The sequence below is a fragment of the Pseudopipra pipra genome, chromosome 2 (assembly GCF_036250125.1).
Source record: "Pseudopipra pipra isolate bDixPip1 chromosome 2, bDixPip1.hap1, whole genome shotgun sequence".
NCBI lineage: Eukaryota > Metazoa > Chordata > Aves > Passeriformes > Pipridae > Pseudopipra > Pseudopipra pipra.
In genome coordinates this window covers 25,608,232-25,629,407 of record NC_087550.1, presented here as the reverse complement: position 1 = coordinate 25,629,407, position 21,176 = coordinate 25,608,232, and the positions used below count along the sequence as shown (strand labels likewise).

Sequence of the window (21,176 nt, the reverse complement as noted above, 5' to 3'; positions counted from 1 at the left end):
GAAAGGCATCTTGACTTAGTTGTTTGGTTTTGTTACTTGGTTTTGTTTGTTTATTTTTTAAATTTCTTTCTTTATGAAACTCAGTTTGAAAAATAACTTACAGAGAGAGAATAAAGACGATTGTTCCTTCCAGGTTAACCACAACAGCCAGAGTCCTCCAGGAACGAATGAAGTACCCTAATAAAGCATACTGGGCAATTCCCACAGCAAAGAACAAGCCACCAATAGAACCTAACATACAATTAAAAACAAAACATTATCACTCCTTTAAGAAACACTAGTAAATCTCAACACACAGGATCAGACAAAAACTAACTCTTCATTAACAAAAATTCGTTCAGCAATACAGACAAACCCACACACCTCTTTGACCAAAGAATATTCTGTTCTTCACTCAAGGAGGGCAGGTGAATTACATCTAATTGCAGTGATCAATAAGAGCCCCAAAAGGACTCTTCTACATCCTGTGCACCCAAAGCCCCATAAAGAGTTGTCTTCTAATTCCAAATATGTTTCAGCTTCCTATGTGTAAAAATAAATACTACAAACCATTGAAAATTAGGTATGTTAGGAACATATAGTATTTATTTGTAGCTTTCACCTTTTGTAAGATACCCTACTTTAAAACAGTCTCAGCATAGCACTTCTTTGGCACTTGGCACAGACTGGGTAAGTCCAGCCCTCTAGCTATAACAGTACAGGTTATACACATCATGTCTGAAGGACAGGTCCGGCACCAGCAACCAAGACAGCTAAGGAAAATCTTTTGTTCTAAATTCTAAGGTTAATTACCACATGGGACAACTTGTTTTTTTAACATATAAACAACAGTTGTCTCATCTTCCCACTATATAAGAAGCACTTTTGATTTCTTTTTGAGAACTGCCAGGAAGGAAAGAATTGATAGTCAGTACACAAACACTAAGCTCTGTTTAGCAGAGTCCAAAATTCTGATGGACAGTGCTCGGCTGTGACAACCCTTGGATGAGTATTTAGCTGGGTAACATTCACAGGAGATGTTTCAACTGGACCTCTGCCAACTTGAGTGATGTAGAAACCTGAACGGCCCCAAGTAATCTACTCTGCTTGCCCAAGGCTCATATCAAACAAAGCAGAGTTCAAAGACTGGTTACAGAAATGCTCAAGTAGAGCTAAATTTGCAACTGCTATGGTGTTAGCTTTGGTGTGTCTCAAGTGGTGTGAGAGGCTGAAATCTATAAATTCTGACAATAAAGGCACATTACCTGCTAATGCCCAGTAGGCAGTACCCACACACTCATTCAGTAGAACAAAGGCTACCAGTGACATCCCACCATTCATCATTCCTACCAAGAATCGAGAGATGGCAAAGAATTCATAGGAGGGTGAGAATCCATTTGCAATGGCAAACAAGATGTCAAGAGCAAAACCTGAAAAACACAGTAAAGTTTCACTTCAGAAGAGTACCTAAAGAAACAAAGCATTTACTAGTATCTTTACTTGATGTTCACTGGCGTCTGTCCTGAGCAATCAGTCAACTATACCACCACAGGTTTGGGCAGAAACTTAAATACCTGGAGTCATATCATAGAGGGAGGACACAAAAGGAGTGGGTGTTGATACACAGTTCGCAGCATTAAATCTTCAAATTCAGTTCATGATGGACAATTCTTTTTATATACTCAGAACCACTATCTGACTCCACTTAAGATGGCTTGACATTTATCCCCAATACAGATTAAATACACGACCAAATATCTCCACTCATTCTTAGAAAGCAGTGTATAGAAACTAGAGAAAAGAAACATTGAAAGGGGACAAAACATGGTGGCTTTGCACTGCATAGCAGGTCCCCCCTTTATCTGCTTTGAATGAGGTTGCTCCTTTAAAAAAAAAAATCCATTTTTTAAATTCTATGTGCTCATCCACTGACACAAAACTTCATACGTACTCAAAACATGCAGTTTAAAATACGCGATCCAAGCATAGTAAAAAAGCTTATGAGCTTTAAAACACTATGAGGATCACAAATATATAAAAATTAAATCATGCAGAGAGAAGATAAAAGGTGCAACAAATTCCTAACAGGTTATACATGTAAGAACACTATTAAAAATTCCTAGAAATATTAATTGCAACCTGCAGGGATCCCATGACCACAATATGCATGGATGTAAGCCCTTATGGCATGACTCTCAAATCCAGAATACCTCGCAGATATTCATATGGTGATTGAAGAAATATTAATTTCTTTTCATGACTTATATTCCTGAAGTATATTGGAAGGATAAAACAAACAAACAAAATCACAACAGCTGCATATCAAGCTCTAGCAGAAAGTGGGCTCCTGCCACTGATCTTCAGAGACATGACACCACTTCATTCATTAGGTGGCAGTGGTTACCTGTGAGGTAGACTTTCTTCCTCCCGAAGCGATCTGAGAGCTGACCAAAGGAGATTGCTCCAACAAACACACCACTGAAGTAGAAAGAACTGGCAGCACTGACTTTGTATGATGCATTGCCAATCAAGAACCACTGGATGGAGGGAAAAAACAAAACAAACACCAACAAAAAGGCAAATTAACCAGAATCCAAGCAGTTCAGCAGATCACCAGAAGCTAGTAGGTGGAGGGGATGACATATTTTAGAGGAAATCAAACTCTCTGTAAATCTTCTAAGCATCATATTCAGTAGAGCACCAGTCATCAAAACACAACTGCTGTATCCCAGACTCACTTGGGGTACTAACCAATTGCACAGTTCCCCCAAATCACATGCAGTCTTTGATTCTGAAATCAAAAACAGATCCCTCAGAATACTCTAATTTTTGCAGCTTTCTCCCACTCTCCCTTTTTCTGCCTTTTCTCACATAAATCTATCAACCTAAATAGACTCAGTTCTACCTACTGATGTATGTCCTGCAGCGTGTAGGCACACAATGAAAAAAGATAATTGTGGTTTATGTCTGAAGATAATCCTGCACATGCTCTTCCTTATGAACTGTCTTGTCACTGAGAAATACTCTGGTAGCTTTAGACATGTTAGTCGAATTTTCTGCACATACTCATTTTTTTTTACAGAATACTTTGTCATTTCCAATTCTTCTCAATTCCAAATACAAACCTAATCTTCAAATGTTTGATTCTTACAGACTCAATGTCTCCAGTTGAACCTGACAGAAAATTTTTCCCCACAAAAGTGCAGAATGAAAATATGCCATGCTGTCATTGTTTAAAAGTTATTTCCTTTTGTATTCTAAACACTCCACATCTTCTTTTCTATTTCTCTTGCACCTTGAGATAATGTTTCCTTTTAGTGACAACCAACTTTTCTGCCTGTGCTGGTAAGCTGGTGATTATGTCATTATCCCTGCAGTAACACTCTAATCTCCTCATAATCTTCTCTTCCTCTACTACAATCCCATTAAATATCCTTTCTAGCAAAGCTTATATTATTTCGAAGCTCACTTATAAACTACCTCACCATGAGAACAGAGCCATGCAATTCAACCTCACCAAGATTAGGAAGTTAACAAAACATCATTCATAAGCTCCAAGAAAATAACTTGCAGTATATGACTCATTTTGAATTGTCACTTTAATGGTGAGGTGTTTACTGATACAGTAGGTAATGTGCCAACAAAGCGTCAAGACTGACAAAATTCAATTCTAAAACTAAACACATGACCACAAATCAGCTTTTGAAGGTTCTGCAGACTTTAAAAACAATTTCCAGAAAAATACATTTGTATAATTGCATAAGAGATTAATTTTATCCTGAAATAACATGGTCAATTTGTTTTATAAGAGCTACAAGAATCATGCCTTAACTTTTAGTATAAACATGAAAGAAGCTGCCAACATGAAATTTGTTGAGATTAGATGATTTTTGAATCATTCAGGGATTAGGGGATAATATGGTTGCATAGCAAAATTTGTTCTGAAAATTAAGCTCAACATCTAAGTCCTTTAAACAGCTGAAGGCTTTTCTACATAAAAGCACATTACATATATGCTTGTTATTCACAAATTAAGCTTTTCATATTTGAATATTTTTCAGTGTAAATTTGCAATGGTCACATTATCAGTAAGTGATGTGACAAGACAAGCATTAAAAAATCCGCCTCAAATGCAGAAAATATCTTTTTACATATCAGTAATGAAATTACATACTGGTGAACTATCCCCCAATTAAGTGTGATCTCACCAAAACCTTTGCATTGAGCACATAACTTCCAAATATACTACACATTCAGCTAAAAATTGTTTTAAAACTGTGTTTTAATAGGGGGAAACAGGAGAGGTAACAAGATTTTATTCACATGGGACTTGTAAAAAATGTATGTTAAAGAACAATGGAGCAGAATCTACACAAGTTGCCTTGGGATTTTTTTGTTTTGTTTTGTTTTAGTTTTTTAGTTTTCAAGTAAACTTTGTTCTTTACCTGCATTTCTTATTTATGCAACCAAAATGATAAAAATCTTTATAAAATTTATGTCATATGCTAGCCTGTACAAGTGTGTTTGACCATTAAGTTTTAGAGAATTAAAGATTCTTGGATAAGTTAAAAAAACCCCAACCAACCAATCAACAAAAAAGAAGAAGCCCAGGGAAAGTTTGCAAACCTTACTGGGGTGTAAATAATGCTTAAAAAATTCACTGTCCATTAGAATTTTAATTTACATAGTGTCATAAGTACTCATATCCTCTTTGTTACCAGAGTAAGAAGCAATGCCTTTTGTACACAAAGCTTCATACTATTCCAAAGCCGGCCACTTTTATTAATGTGCTGATAACCAATAAAGTGCTTTAGACGAGTAATTCAGATAGCATTAATACCTCTGGACAATAGCCATGAACTATCTAGTGGTACTACACAGCTCCAGAGTTCAGCTCTAAATTCAGGTCTTGTAACCAATGCATTCAGGGCTCTTGTACAGAACAATTTGACATTAACAGATACTGACAGCCCCAGGAAGGGCAGGTGTTGCACTCATCAATGCAGAGTCTGGAATCATTCCAGTAGGGACTGTGACTAGACCATGAAAGAAAACACTTACAAAACACAGAGGCCACACCAATAAAGCAGAAGCTTGTTCTGGAATAGAATGAGAGTTGCTTTGTCCACTTAGCTCCCCACTGCCCATGTCCTCTCCCATATCTGGAGTTGCAAATACTGCAGAAGCCACTTCCTCTCCAGTTCCTCCACTGCTTGCCAGCTGCACAATGGATGTACTACGTGCAGTGGAGCTTAGCAAGGGAATCACCAAAGGTGGCCAGAAAGACCTCAGGGTCCATAAAGGATTTTGAGTACATTAGTAAAATGAATGTTGTGATTCCAGCTCAAATGTGGAACCAGAACAATATATAACTTCCATATGGAAAAGGTGGGAAGTTTTGGAGCAGAACATTGGATCTGCATAGCAAAATAAAGCTAGCTTTTGTTGTCAGTAAAGATGTGCTTACCTGTTCTCTACCTGAAGGTAGCACCTGTTTCGTTTCCTAATCAAATCATGCATTAGTATGCAAGAAAGCAGCAGTACAGCCAGTCCCCCAAAAACAACTCAGTAAGATTTACTACTCACACGAGGCAGCAAAAGCCATTTCAGACTTACCTCAGAGACTATTGACGTGAAGCTGCTGCCGAAGTGCACGTGCTTATGCATCTCACTGCCATTGGCAGTCAGAAGCCATTCCCCAAAAGCTCTCTGCTCACTCACTGAATGGTTGCCATGGCTCTGATTAGCTGAGAGCCCTGGGAGATCCCAGTCATAGGGAGGAGTTGCACCCACCAATGCGATGAGGATGGCTTCAGTGGCCACGTAGAGCTGGCATGAAAGACAAAAAACAGCAAAGATGCTAAACTTACATGCAGGCAATGTTTCCTGCACAGCTGGATCAATTCAGCATTAAAAATGTTCCTATCTTATATTTGCCTTCTACCACTATGAGATGTCAGGTATAGCCCCCATCTACCAAGTATCACACACTGAAGAACCATAACTTCAACAAAGTGGTTCTTGCACTTTTTATCTGTCGATTATTTGATAGAAAATAAGTTCCCCTCCTGACCCCTTTCCCTCAGTCAGAGGCCCTCAAACTCCCACACGTAGCAAATACACCTTCTGGAAGCACGAAGATTTGTTAGTAGCACTAGGGAGACAAAATAAAGCTATTCTTTAATGCAAGTATATTACTGGATTATATCCTCTCCTTCCACCTGTGTTGTTCACTTCTCTAATTTGATATTTGGAATAGATCTCCTCCTCATGGTTTCATATCTAATCTTTTCCAGTTTTAATAACATTTATTCCTTCTTATCTTTTAATCTTCTATGAACCTGTTTCACTCTTTAAAAAAGGACAGAGAGAAAAGTGTGAACATATATATTTTTATATATATATATACACATTTTTTATGTATCTACACATTTATACATACATGTCTAAATGATCAAGGTCTAAGTGATCAAGGTCTAAGTGATCCAGCTTTTGCTTAGGAAAGAACAAATAAAACTGCTGGAAATCCAGATATTTCAAGCCTGATCTAGAGTTGGATTACTGCTGCTTGCTCAGAAAAACACAGAGGCCACATTACGGCTCCAACTTAAAACCCAATAGTTTGAGACCTGTTTGAACACGGAAGTGCCATGAATTTTGCAACAGAAGACAGATGATAAAGTCTTCTGAGAGACAAAAGTTGTCGGTAATAACAAAAAGACCCCCAGACACTCTTCAAAGAAAACTGCCTTTTGTCTTAAGCCCTCACTGGGGATCTGTAACTCAGCATAGTAGTTCCTGGAAAAAAACCAAACCAAAACAAACCATACAAAATGAACAAAACAAGCAAACAAATAAAACCCCCAAAACCCTCCAAAAAAACTCAAACGAAGAAAAAATTCCTGTTGCTTCTCAAAAAACCCCTCATGCCTGCCTCTACATTCCTCAAACCCCACTTCAGGCACCTCCCTAACACAGTCCTTGCTCTGCTCCCAGCACCTCCTGTATATGTTCTTGGGAAGAATGTACCCATAGGAAGTGTGTTCTCTCAGAAGGCTGCTACACAAATAATCTGCAAAACTGGGAAGACCACAGGCACAAAAAAAGCAGCCTGAAGACCTCTGAATTCTGATGCAAGCAACACCAGGCAATACTATTCTGCTCTGTACAACAGCATAACAGCTGAAGTTACAACCTAGATCTAAATGAGAATTACTACTAAACTTAAAAGAAAGACCCTGAAAGCATTTTTTCCCAACAGCTCCTTTTTGCAATCTATGGGATAAACTGCTACTGTAGTGGCAGAAGGTAGATATTTAAAAAAAAAAAGTTTCTTTCCATTTTCCATACTAAAATTATTGAATATCAGAAGGAATTTGAAAAACCCCACTATCTGTTAACTATGTTATTATTTAAGCTAAAGGACAACTAGATCGACAACAATGAAAAGTAAAAGAATTCATTTGGGAAAGAAGGCAATGACTAAGATTACATGGGGAAAGCAGTGTTAAAAAGCTGAGTGGCCATGTTGCTAGGGATGTGTAGATACAGTACTCTCAAGAACAGTTTGAAATTACTCAGAAACGAGAATTACAGGTCATGATATGCAGTGCACCCCTATACTCTGACTCACTCAGCCAATTCCACATCAGGACTAAGCAATAACATCCTTCCTTTTGTCTTGTGAAATAATAAACATATTTTTGAAGTAGGTCAGGAAATGAAATCCTCAAGGCATTTGGTTTAAAGAAAGAAAGCATAACGCTTTTCATTTTTGCTCTAGGTCAACCCCACCCCAGCTACAGAAAACAAAATAGAAAAATAAGCGATTGCAGGCACATAGACAAACACTACAGATATTTCTTCAATAAAGAAAAATCAGCCTTAAGTATCCGAGTGGCTGCAGCAACCAAGGATAGAACAAAGATAGAAATACTTTGCATTGATCTGTGGAATCAGAAAAACATATGAAGACGGAGATTTTTTTGATGCTATCATATAATATAGTTCTATACTCAAGTTCATTGGAGTCACTTGACACAAGACTCTGCCTCCTACTGAACACCTGCCTTGTAGTTTGGGCAAGAGGCACAGTAAACCCTCTTCATTCCATTGAGAAAACAAGGCCCACAAAACATCCCCCAAAATTCATTTACAATTCTGAAGATCAGAAAGATTTTCTAAAAGTGGTCATAAAAACATGATAAAGCAAACTCTAGACTTAAAAGAATTTCAAAAAAAGAGTTTTCATGATTTAAGTAAGAGGCAGGAGTTTGTGTTAATGAATCTGGAGATTCCTCCCTTAAGAATTCTCAGTGCTTGCACTTAACAGTAACACAGTTGTGCAGACTGGTAAAGAACGTAAAACACTATCAAATCAAACAGAAATATTATATAACAACTCTATAAGGTATAAAATGGCTGCATTATATGCACTGTGGCAAACAAAGCCCTTCATTTTTCATTTGTTCTATAACCCAAGTCAAGTCAAACTTATGTCATTAGTATACAGGTTCTAGTCAAACATTTTTAATTGGCTATATATGGATGTTAACGGTTCCCTACCAAATTTCCTACACTGATCTGTATTAATCAAGATGAATACCAAGCACAGGGGGACAAGGCACCAGCTCATAGTCACTGATGATGAAACGATGAGAGTTTTGTTAGTTTTAGTTTCTCCTGTTTGTCGATATTCTCCTTAGGTCAAAACTTTATAGTCTGTCTCGATGAGAAGGCTACGGTGTAAGGAAATTTATTAAAAGGCCTTAATAACCTGTAAACTTCCATTTTCTCTGCTAAGTAGAAGCGATTTTAGTTAGCCAGTTATAGCTATTTCATTGACAGGTTTTGAAATTAACTTAAAATTATTATTAATAGAAGTGCCTGCAATGCCTTGACCAGCTTTCCTGGTGCTCATTTTCATAATGAATTACTTGCAAAAAAGACGCAGAATCTCTAATAAGACTAGCAAGGGAGGGGGAGGAAGAATTTAAATAGTTTCAATTGTGTATAATGAAAGCACACATAAAAATAATGTAAGAAATACCCATTACAAAGCACAAAAGAAAACCAAAAGCAAGACTTCAGTGCTACCAAGAGGAGTTCATGAGCAGTTCAGAACTAGCCTGGTCATTCTAGACAAGTATCAGCTGAAGCATTCACTGATGAACAAAATAATGAGTAAGACACCAACTTCTGTCCTTCAAATATAGAAACATTAAAACCTCACCCTGAGGAAAGAGAAGAACAGTGAATGATCTTGCTCTGGTAGAAGCCTTTGATGAAGAGATGGTTACAGTTCAGGATTATAGTCATTTCTTCTGAACCCATGACAAGCAGCTGAAAAGCTGGAGGGCAACCTTATTTTTGAAAATCTGATGATCTCATCTGCTCTGAGTTATTTCCAAAGGGTGATTTGTCTTTAAATTCACATGATTTTTTCTCCTCAATAACTCTGATGTAGAAAAGCTCCAAAATGTCTTCTTGGTGCAAAATTATTATCTGCTGCTGAAAACACACACTTCTACCAAAGTATCCTTCCTTCTTTGTGGCACAATAACAGGGAGAACACCATATGGAAGAAGGAAAGGCTGTTGTAGTTAAAGCAGAGAATCACCATGTGCAGAAGAACATAAGGTCATCTCTCCCAGCCCCACTCTGAAAGGAAATATTCCCCATGCAGAATGTAACCATTGCTGATTATCACCTATGACTTAGCAATGACAGAGCAGACACATATTAGGGCTTCTGAAGAGAAACAGAGAAAACCTACCAAAATAGTTTTTCAGCCTGAAATTGCAGGCCTCCAGAATCCACAGAAGAAAGTCCAAACCATAACTTTATTCTAGAAATTAATATCTACATTGGAAACTAACACTGCACAGCAAACCATCACTCCTTGAGCCTCGCTTCCTATAGGTTTGTAGAAAATGATCCTTTAGCTTTCCCTTTTTCTCTGTTCCAAACATCCAAACACACACCTCTCAACTCCATGTCATGCTCAGCATTATTTTGGTGGGCAGTGTCAGGGGTTTGTTACTCCTGCTCAGCCTGGCCAGCCAGCACAGGTGCCCATTAGTCAGGTGAGTGCTGTCGTGCACAGACAAGGGCTGCTTTACTTTCCACGGACAAACTCTGGCATCTCAAGAGCGAACAGCTTCACTGTACAAGCTTTCTGCAACATCAGCCCAAGTTGCAGCCGGCCCCTGTGTACACACCTTTGCCTGAGAGGGCCGTGGAAACACTGCACCCTCACATCATGGGCTGACAGGTCTCTGAACATGAATAAAGAAGTTGGAAGTATTATTTTTCTGCCTCTAAAAACACAAAACAAAAAGAAACCTCACACCCTGGTAAGTTAGAAAACCAAGACAATAAACACGAAACAAAATTGCAAAAAAGCTTTATAAATACTACCCCTGCTTCAATGGGAATATTCAAGAAAGCTAAAATACTTTTATGTGCAATCATGTGGCAAGACTCCTCAGTCAAACACCAGCTATACAGTTTCACCAATATCACGTCAGAAGTGCTGCTCCACTCCTCCTATGTAAAGAAGAACTTATAAGAGAACAAAGCAAAGAAGTGCCAGAAGTTCCTATTTCAGTTCATGAATATATTGCAAAGCAGCCCAAGACTGGACCTCCTCAGTGGCATTATAGGATAACATAAAGAAAAAGGCAGCAATGGCTGGCAGAAAGAGTGGAACTGTGGGCTAACAAGTATCAGGCAGGATTTAGTCCTGCTTCCAAAAGCATGATTATTCTTTTGTCTGGATTTCACCTTTGTCCCTCTTTCCCTCCATACTTTCCAGCCTGTGCTGGCTATGAACATACCTGAGTCACAGACAGGATTACAAGAGGTCAAAGTCCTCACCTTAGCACGCTGGTCTGGGACACTGCCAAAGAATATTGGGTGAACACCTTGGTTTCACAGAGGCAGTTCTGCTACGACTATGAGAAGAGCACATTCTTGGCTAAAGCATTTAACTTGGTAAATTACCCATTACTTCAGACATTTTGGCCTAAATATCCAGACTAAAAGACAATTATGACATTTGCATAAGTTACTTTCATTTATTTATTAATTTTAAGAACCTGTCTGAGGGTAAGCAATTAGCTGTACTTCTGTTTTGCTGTTTGTGGGTTTTTTAAATTAAAAAAAAAGTCTTGGGTTTACTGCTATTTCAGAGCAATGTAATGCTTCAGAACTGAAGAACATTTTTCTTCAGTTTTGTGGTGGAACTTGCTAAACCAGTGATTTTTAGCTTACAGCCTTCAGGCCTCAGAATTCCTTGAATTACTTCTTAAAAGTGCTTGGAAAAATAATTAAGAAACAAAGCTGTCAGCAGTCTTAAATTTACTGTGCAAGGACTTAACCTCTTCAGTGGGAAGTCCGTAAGGGATCTGCAAACTGAAAGAGATTAGAGACCTCTGGTCTTTATATATTTTTAAGACAACAATAACTGAGCATCATATCACAAACAGAAAGCCTGATAAGCTGTACATACAACTCTCTCCAGCTTTCCTGACGTGAGGATCTCAAAAGTTTCATTGTGCCTTCTGAGGCAAATTCTTAACACCCTTTCAGCCTAAACCCATCAGGATTAGGAAAATGACCAGGTGGACACAAATACAATGTTTAACAAGGCTAAGTCATAAACTTAGTCAGAGATCATACTGTAAACAGACAAGACCTAGAAAACAGATGTTGCTGCTCCAGAGGGACTCCAGTCACGCTCGGCTGACACTTGGAAAAACCAAACAGAGGTTTTACTTAATGCAAACAATGCACACAAAGCACAAGTATAGCTACATAGCATAGCTACAGAAGTAGTTTTATTAACTACTCCAGTTAAAATAAAGACTTTTGAGAGCACAAAACTTTATCTGTGTCAGAAATAAAGAGCAACTATCATATGCAGGTTGGAAACAACTATTCTGAGTTCAATTACACACCTACTAATTCTATCACCCAAGAGAAAAGGAAATTAGAACATCTACAATGGAGGAAGTGCCACTGAGGAGAGCCTTGATGGTGTGCCTTGCTAGTGGAAAAACACAGCAATTTATTGCTTACAAAACATGGGCAGTTAGAGACTGTGTGTACACACGGGCAGGGAAGAAGGAAAGGGAGATAATGTGTCATAACAGAAATACGTTTAATGCTTTCTTTGCTATCCAGCAGAACTCCCTGTTAACTCCCAGGCTCATCTCCCAAGGGTGCTCAGAGGACAGACTGCCTAGATGGATTTTTTTCAACAGTTTGCCAGGCTGAAAGACATCTTGATGAATAGCAAAAGATGGGATTTCTTCAGCTCCCACTGAATCTAAATACCATTCCACTGCACAAAACATTCTACATAACAGTAACTTTATTATTAAAAATCTGAAAGCATCTCCCTATGCATTTTACCCACACTCCATATAAAGATGACAATCCCTCTTGACACAGTGCCTCCCAGACACCTTCCACTCCCAGTTGTTAAAAAAGACTTTGCAAAAAGCAAGACATTTATCCACAGCTCGAGTGAAGAACCCCAGAGCGAGTTCCTTATGACAACTTCACTCTTTACACAGCATGTAAACTCCTTTTTAAAAAAAAAACAGTTGGGTTACTTTTTTAAATAGGCAGAACAACCTGCTTCCTTCCCTCTGTTGCTAGGCCTTCAGAATGCCTACTTCTTTGTGCCTCTCTCAAAACTCCTCCTTCTTGCTATGCCCATCAGCAATAATTCTGTCAAGGTCTTTACAACAGCACAGTGAACAGGCACCTTCTAGGACTGAACTGCACAAAAACTGAAGCCAGGCTTGTAAGTTAAATTGCAAAAGCTGACTAGAGGGGTTGATATGGATACATACACACCGAAAATGTGGTTTCAGTGTCAAGTGAAGGTAGTGATCCTTAGAAGAGCAAGAACATCCAGCAATTGTCAGTGGCACTTAAAACCACCTAAATATGAGCTCAATTACACATGCTTTGCAGTTCAGATGGAGCTGAAGAAGGGAAGGTCTTGAAGTTACAGCTCACTTTTCTTCTAAACCTTCAGCTTGCTCTGATCGTACTTATGCATAAAAATATAAAGCTTAGTTACATGAGAGAATCAAACTAGTGTAAGACAACACAAATTTTGAGGGAAGATGGAGATGTAGGCAGTTGATAAGGAATTCATGCCTTCCCTCCACTAAGGATTATTTTTGGAAAAAAAACAATAGCAAATTAGCTATTTAAAATTAATCAGTAAGGAAGCAGTTGTTACAATCCAGACTTCCACATTACATCTGAGAGTTAAAGACCCCACTGCTAAAGAATCATGTCACAACTCAGCATCGTTATTTCAGGTTTTCTGCAGAATATAGCACAATGTCTGCATCAGCTGCATTCATGTTTTTACGGTTATAAGTATAACATAATTAAAGATAAGTGATTGCTTCTTTTAAGGAACAGTTATGGATATGAAAGAAGTAAGGGACTAAAGGATCAAGGAGTCTTGGTTAGCATGTAAATTGCTGAAATGAAATGTCATGTGACCAAGCAACTACCTTTTTTTCTTTTTAAATCCTTAGAAGATTCCCCCCACCTAATTGAAGTAAATTGTAGGATTGGTCTTCACTTAAAAATTCTACCAACTTTCAGGTAGAAATATTCTTAGCTAAATGAGTAGCAGCACATCTTTCTGGATTAATAGTTTATACACTTCTGCATTATTTATGCCCATCTAGTTTATTTTTCTTCCTAAGCAGGAATACACTATACCAGAACAAGGATTTGTATTCAGTGATGCAACCACTCTAAAAGCCTTCATCACATCCACAAGAAAAGCAAGAACATCCTTTATCATAAGCATGTTCTGAGTAATGCACAAAAAGATGGGAGAATATGAAGATCTCCTCAAGAAAAAATACTTGAGTCCCTACTTTTTATGTTTGTATTCATGTCACATTTGAAACCACCCCTCCACATAAGTGACTCCACATTCTGCAACTGTTTTCCTGAGAATCAGAGGGACTTAGAACTCTTACTTCTTCTGCAGACATAAAGAAAAAAAGCCAAACAGTGAGGTAATCAAAGTGAAAGAAGGTTACATGGCAATTCTGTAAATCCTTTTTATATCTGCCACTTTGCTTACTTACCCTAGAGATACTTATAGTTGAACTGTGTCTTAAGTTATGGCGCAAGTAACTCTGGGTAAACATAATACCTGTAATGAAGCCTCTGGAACAACTGCAGCACACTACACTGGCAATTGTAATGCAACTTGTGTAATATCCCTCTCTTTCCTTAATTTTAAACTGTTCATTAAATTTCAGATTTGTTTTGCACTTCCAATTCAAATAAAGACCTAATAGTGTGCATCACCAAGGACTGGGAGTAAGGTGTTCAATTTATGATCAATTCTGGCAAGTTCAAAGAATAGCTTAATATACTCAAGCAAACATAAGTATTAAAAGAAGATTCACTGACAAAGTATTTCATTACCGTCATTGCAACTACAGAGTTATGTCTCATGCCACTAAAAGAGGTAGAATATGTAGAGGATGTAAATAAGAAGTGTCAAGAAACAGAGTTAAACAAGGCTACATATGGGATCACATCTGTATCCTGTCAGAAAACAGACACTATTTCTTCTGAATTATTTCTAAATATTCGGGATGAACCTGCCTTACTTAAGTCACATGTCCTAGAATTTACTTTCCCTCATAACATTTGTGCCGATGGGCTGATTAAGGAGCATCTTTCTGCATTGGGATATTGTAATGATAGAAGTCATACATGATATTGCTGTCAACAGTGAAGAGATGTTAGTAACACTGCTCATTATAGCTGCACTGCATCAAGAATGCCTTTGCCTTAAAGCAAATTACCATTCAAGCAACTTGATGTAACTATCTTAACTGTTTTTCCATCTTCCCTTTAGTTAGTAATGAGTTCCTAAGACAGATGGAAAAACTACCCTTGGTAATTCTCCATACTGCTGTGCAATGCACATTACTCAACTTGAGGAAAAGCCTTTTTCAGTTGTGCAAACAAGAACTCCCTTTTAAACTCTAACATGTTTTTGAAAGCCTTTCAATAGAGATATAGTAGGAACACACCTCCATTCTCACATTTCTCCAGGTTCAATTTGGACTTGGGCAATCCTGTAGCTCAGATTCACTGGCAAAGGCAAACTTCTTTCAACTGCCTATATTGAATCATTAGAGACCAAGAAACTTATTTTTAAATATGCTTGTACGCTCTCAAGCATCTGATCAAGGTGTAAGATTTTGTCTCATGTTGCCACACGCACTAAACGAACATCAAAAGACCATTCTTTAATAATGCTTCAATATAATTTCTTCAAAAGATTGCGAGCACCCTTCAGGTAATCAACAGGTGTCAAGCAGTTACTTTGAGCTCAAGATAAATTCTGAAGTTTTTAACAGTTACAAGTTCCCTTTATTTCTCCCTCACTCAAAGATATACTGGAAATGCAAGACTAGTCCAACCTCAAATTCACATCATTAGTCTATCTTCACATTCTTCGGGTAAGTTCAGTCTTTGTGTAACTCCATATAATTAGCTGTCATCAATCCATTATGAAGCTAGCAACCACTGCTACAGAACATTCCTAAAAATCTTCCAAGTTCCAATTAAGTCAGCGAATAAGCCAGGCATATCTTAATACAGGAACAGCTCAACAGGTTAATGAATAACAGCAGCAGGTAGCAGAGGAATAATACAAATCAGGGAAAATGAAAGAAACAGCCCACAAGACTTACACTTAATCTGGTTTTCCACTGATAACACACAAAAACATTTTTCTGACTACAAGCAACCTGAAGGGTTTTGCCAGAATGTCAGTAAGCTCATTCCACAGGTCAAGCCCCAGTTCATGCAAGCCCACACGAAAACTGACTCATGTGGAAAGTCTCGCCCATACAAACAGAAGTGTTTGGTGCCTTAAAGAAGTTCTGTGACCTAAACTATGTTTGTAATTAGAATTCAGAGACCAGATATCTCGGCATGTCAATAAGACTATGTGGTGGAAGTAGTTTACTGTAGAAATTTATATAAGAAAAACAGTAAAATGAGGGAAAGCTCTTATAGAGTATGAAAGAAAAAAATCAGTAACATGCAGAGAAGAAAAAGCACAAAAGTCTACAAGGAAAGTTAGAGCATCTGCTGGGAATCTTAGTGGGAAGGAAAAGCACAGAGTTTAAGCTCAGGATATAGGCATCAGAGATTAAGGGACTTCACACAGCAAAGATAAAAATATTTTTCACACATGGGATATTCTTATCTTTAAGAATGCAGAAATATTTTTTATACCAACAGGCCAACGTGAAAATATAGGCCAACTGAGGGAGGACATGGAAAGGGACAGGCAAACAAGCAATAAAATGGAACAATAAGCCCATGGCAGAGCCAGTGACATAGACTACCAGGAGTTCTCATTCTGATGACAGATGCTGCATCAAGTCCACTAAAGGAGCCCAGGATTACCTAAATCTACATCACACACACCAGACATTACTTACCTTTGGGTCCATCCTCCAAATGTTGATGATAAACCAGACAAAAGACTAATACCGGTCGTGGAACCTGCCTTCAGTCTTGCTCTTGCACATCCCAGTGACACATTATGTAACTTGGCACCAATAAAGGAACATAAAAAGCAATCAACCACCCAAGCAGTAACCAGTTGTATAAGTCCAAATCTATTCATGGACTGAAAGACAACAAACTTCACATCTAAATCCCTTACAGACTCCTGTGCCTGAATGACCTGAAGCAAAGAAAATATACCAATCAAAGGATTATCCTCTTTGGTAAAGTTCAAGAATTAAAAATAACACGAGAAGAAAAAAAACCAGACCTGCTACCATTTTTTCTTTAGTTATTCTGAATTAGTTCTAGGATTTGCAGTGATCCTTCTGTTTACTCCTTGCATGAGAAATGCAAGTTAATCCATTAAAAACAAAACAGACAAACACAAACATTACAGAACAGCTGACCTATACTACTTAAAATTCTGGAAATACAGAGCACTTGTCATGGCTGCAGTTCATTCCAGAACACAACCAGCACTGGAAGAAAAAGTAACTACTACTTCCTTAATTCCTAATCTTCAGTGAGCATATAAATTTTCTAGCCACTCAGCCAGCAGAACAAGCTTTAAGCAAAGTCTAACTTTAAAGGATTAACCACCTAAATCAGTTAAAAAAAGTAGGGAGGAAACAGAAACCTACAAAGCTTTTGCTGTTCATCACTGTAGCTTTGCAACCAAGTAGGAGTTCCCCTCCAACAAGACTGGGCATCTGCATTTTCTTTGGTCATCTCATAAAGCTTCTCAGTATTTCAGTCAGTCCCCTAGCTGCCAGGACAAGGCATCTTGTGTCACAGCTCGGGACTGGAAGTTCTTGATTACTACAAAATACTGACCAGCAGAGGTGGGAAGATACTAAAATTCCCCTCTTCCCTCCTGCAGCTATTAAATTTCCACAGTGGCAGTAACCCAGCATTTGTCAGCCTAGCTGAATTTACAATTAAGCTTTTCACGCCAACCAGGAGTGAACCAGACTTCTGTCAGATTCAAACTTACTTCAGTCCTAGGCCTGACTGTGAAGGTACACATAACATTCTCATCTTCCACCCCTACCCTCATAGGAATATGCACAAAGATGAAGCAAAGTTGAAAGATGACAAACGTGGCTGAAGAGCACATCACTCGGTCATGCAGTCTCTGAAAGATAATCTAGCACTCCACTGTTACTTTGGAATCCACTTTTACCACAAAATTTAAGACAGCTCCAGTTTTGTATCTCACAGAATACAAACCTGACTACCCAAAATGTAGAGCCTCGTCCAAATACCTTATGGAGAGACACTCCCCCTGCACTCCAAAAGTTAAGTCAAGGCAAGTCAAAGTACCATAAGCAGTCCTTACCTACCAGCTGATTAGATGAGATGATCTGCACACAAAGCTATCACTGACCACCTGCCACTTTATTGGTGACAATCAAGCCACACACAACCTAGAAATCCCTAGCCTAGGCCATTAACTTTAGGTTGGGGGAAGCCACCTTCTTCCAGTCTAGCTCATGGAAACCTCAGCTTAACTCCAACCAGCCCTTCACCTGACAAACTCCAAACTCCTAATGGGCTCAGTGAGTGACACAAGGCACAACTGCTCAGGCAACGTGGCACAAAGAGCATCAGCTGCCCCAAATTCACTCTGTAGAACTTCACCCTGCCTTTGGATAGACACCACCCGTGTCCCAGGAGCACAGCACACTGATGCTGGATAGATCCAGAGCAGGAGACCAGCTATTGCCACAGCACAAGCCCTCCCATACCAGCCTTCCAACCAGGCAGCACTCACCGCAGGGACATCCACCCACCTCCGACAGGGACATACACCCGCCCAACACTCTGGAGAACGGCTGCCCACAGCACCCAGACCATCCCCCTCCCGGCACTGCCGCTCCCGCGGGCCCTCGGGACAGGGGCGGGAGGGGAGGAGGTGGGCTCTCACCTGGAGGAGCACGGCCAGCAGGACGCACAGATACACCTGGTAGGGCCCCATCTGCCCCACCAGCGGGAACGCCTCCTCCACCTCCATCCCGCTCCGCGACCGCCGGGCAGCGCATCCCCGGGGCGGGGCGGGGAGCAGCGGCCGGGCCCTCGCGGGGCAGCAGCAGCAGCGGGAGGAGGAGGAGGAGGAGAAGGAGGAGGAAAGGGCGGGAGGCGCGATGCGGCGCTCATGCGCAGGCGCCGGGAAGAGCAGCCTGGATGCGGCCGCCTCCCTTCCTCCCTCCTTCTGTCCTTCTTTCCCGGGCGCCCGCCGGGGAAGCGGAAGCGCGCGCGGCGTTAGCGCACGCGCACGGCCCGGGATTAAATAATTTGGGGTGGGAGTGCGGGAGGTGGGGTGCGAGGGTTTGTGTGAGAGATTTGAGAGGGTTTGTGTGAGAGAGTTGAGAGGGTTTGCGGGGGCTGTGTGAGGGGTGTCAGGGCGGCAGCGCGGAGCTGCCTCGGGCGGGGCTGTGAGCGGGTGCGGGACTGGGGAGGTGGGTGCAGGTGCAGGTGGAGGGAGATGTTGTGCCTCCTGAGATGCAGCACCTCTGGTCCCAGCCGTTTGGAAGGGGAAGGGGCAGGGGCAGAGGGGTGTTACCCCTGGAGCCTTGGTTAGACCAAGGCACACGCTGGCCCTGCGGGTCGGGGGAAGAGGGTGCGCTGGGTCCGCGCTGGCCAGGTGGTTCTGGGGTTTATGGCATCCTCTGTGCAGCAGCTTAGCTCTTGTCGTCCATTGAAGAGCACATCCTAAGAGCACAGTGAAGTTACAGTCTCTGTCCAACGGGTTTGCACCTGTTAGGTTAGACATTAGGAAGAAATTCTTCACAGAAAAGGTGGAATCTCCACAGATAGTGGAATGGGCTGTCCAAGAGAGGTGGTGGAGTCACTGTCCCTGGAGGTATTTAAGGAAAGGCTGCACGTTGCACTCAGCGCCGTGGTTTAGTTGACGTGGTGGTGTTTGGTCATAGGTTGGACTCGCAGATCTCAGAGGTCTTTTCTAACCTAATTGATTCTGAACGGTGATTCTGAACAGTGTTAGCCCTGCGTCTGGGAAGCTGTACCCACATAGTGCACGCTGCTTGAGTTCTATAAGTTCATGCAGGACCCTAAAATGCTGACAACTGTGGAATATTCTGTAATGATACATCATAGCATACCTGCTAGTAGTTAGGGGGGAAAAAAAAGCCAAATGTGGCATAAGACTCTTGCGTAGGTGACACTGGAGGCCGTTTCTGGACCTACACAAATCTTGCTGTTCTTGATTTAATGCCTGGTGAGGACATGCCTCTCTCCGTTACAACAGTCTTTACAAAACTGTAATTGTAATGTATTTTATGAAAAGCATTTGGAGAGCCTGCATCGTGAACATGTGGTAGAATTTCTCACTTAAAAGTAGTGGGTCTGGTTTGTGAAGGAACACAAATTCTACTGCACAGGGAATGGAAGTGAGATAAATATATGTGAAATAGCAATATTCATGCAAAATGGCAATGAGCTTTTCATAGTCCATTTCCATTGTATCCTTACAATAAAACTCTAGGAACATGAAACAAATGATTATTGAGACTTTTTTACCTCGTGGTACCAAGAAACAGCAGCAACATCTTTACGCTTGTGGCTATTATTGTATGAGCAACAGCTGGAGAGAAAGGAAGAGAGTTGTGTCGTGAGATATGACCTTTAGGATCATGCCAGGAGCCAGGAAATAATACGATTTCCTTGCTGTAAAAATCTTGGCAAATTGACAAGCATCAAAGCAATTTGCTCTTAATATGAAATTCACCTTTGCCCTAAGTACTTCTTTTCATATTTGAGGCTTAGTAGAGATTGATTAAAGGCAAAGCAGCAAAGGATTTCTGAAATGTCAGGACCTTTCTGCTGCTCACCCAACTGCAGTTGTCTCATTTTATTGCTCAGCTAAGATGTGGAGATGTCCTGGTGCTTGGGACGCTCTGTGTTCATCTCCCCTGCACCCTTCTGCTCTCCCAGTCAGTTCAGTCATACTCTATGGCAATCACAGCTTTATTCCAGCTTGCCCAGCAACAGGGAGAGCTACTGCCTTTGCCATCAAGCCCCCAGCCCCTCCTCAACTCTTGAGCAAAAGTGAACAGAGCCAGGGAAGGAGATGGTACTTGGCTCCCTATCAGGAAGGTACTGCCTCCTGCATTGCTGTGCTCCCTGCAGTCCCCAGGCATTTCTCATCTCATCCCTCTCACTTGGGACCTCCAGACCCCTGCCTGGGAGTTTTCCTTCCCAAGTTGCCTGCTTCCCTACAGCCACCCAAGCTACAGGCTCTGCCCGCTGCACAGGCAGCAATTAGAACTGGCAGCTCTCTGCTGTATTCACCTCCACGCAAGCTGCCTTTCAGATGGTGCTCTTGCTCTGCTCCTGCCATGGCTCTGCTAACGCCTCTGACTCTGCAGCCCCCAGTCCTGACTGTACCAAAGTTTACATGTTGGCTTTAGGCACATCAACATAGTGCAACAATGCTCTACACCTGCAGAGAACAGCTGTTAGGGAGCTGTCTCCTCTTGTGCTGCTGCTTCCCAAACACAGTCCACTGGAGAATCGTGAAGATTAAGGGACTGGAGCATCTGTCATATGAGGAAAGGCTGAGAGCTGGGACTGTCTAGCCTAAA

General features: G+C 40.6%; 1 protein-coding gene across 1 annotated transcript in view; it reads right to left on the bottom strand.

Moving 5' to 3' along the window:
• The window catches only part of SLC22A15 (solute carrier family 22 member 15), a 40,882-nt gene extending 22,073 nt beyond the window's left edge, over positions 1-18,809 (bottom strand). Inside the window, exons 1-5 of the mRNA XM_064644449.1 lie at positions 18,500-18,809; positions 5,596-5,808; positions 2,384-2,516; positions 1,245-1,409; positions 102-231 (exon numbers count right to left, since the gene is read on the bottom strand). Coding sequence (XP_064500519.1) covers positions 102-231; positions 1,245-1,409; positions 2,384-2,516; positions 5,596-5,808; positions 18,500-18,586 — 728 coding nt within the window. The 5' untranslated portion in view covers positions 18,587-18,809. The remainder of the gene's footprint in view (positions 1-101; positions 232-1,244; positions 1,410-2,383; positions 2,517-5,595; positions 5,809-18,499) is intronic.
• Positions 18,810-21,176: the final 2,367 nt, after the last annotated feature.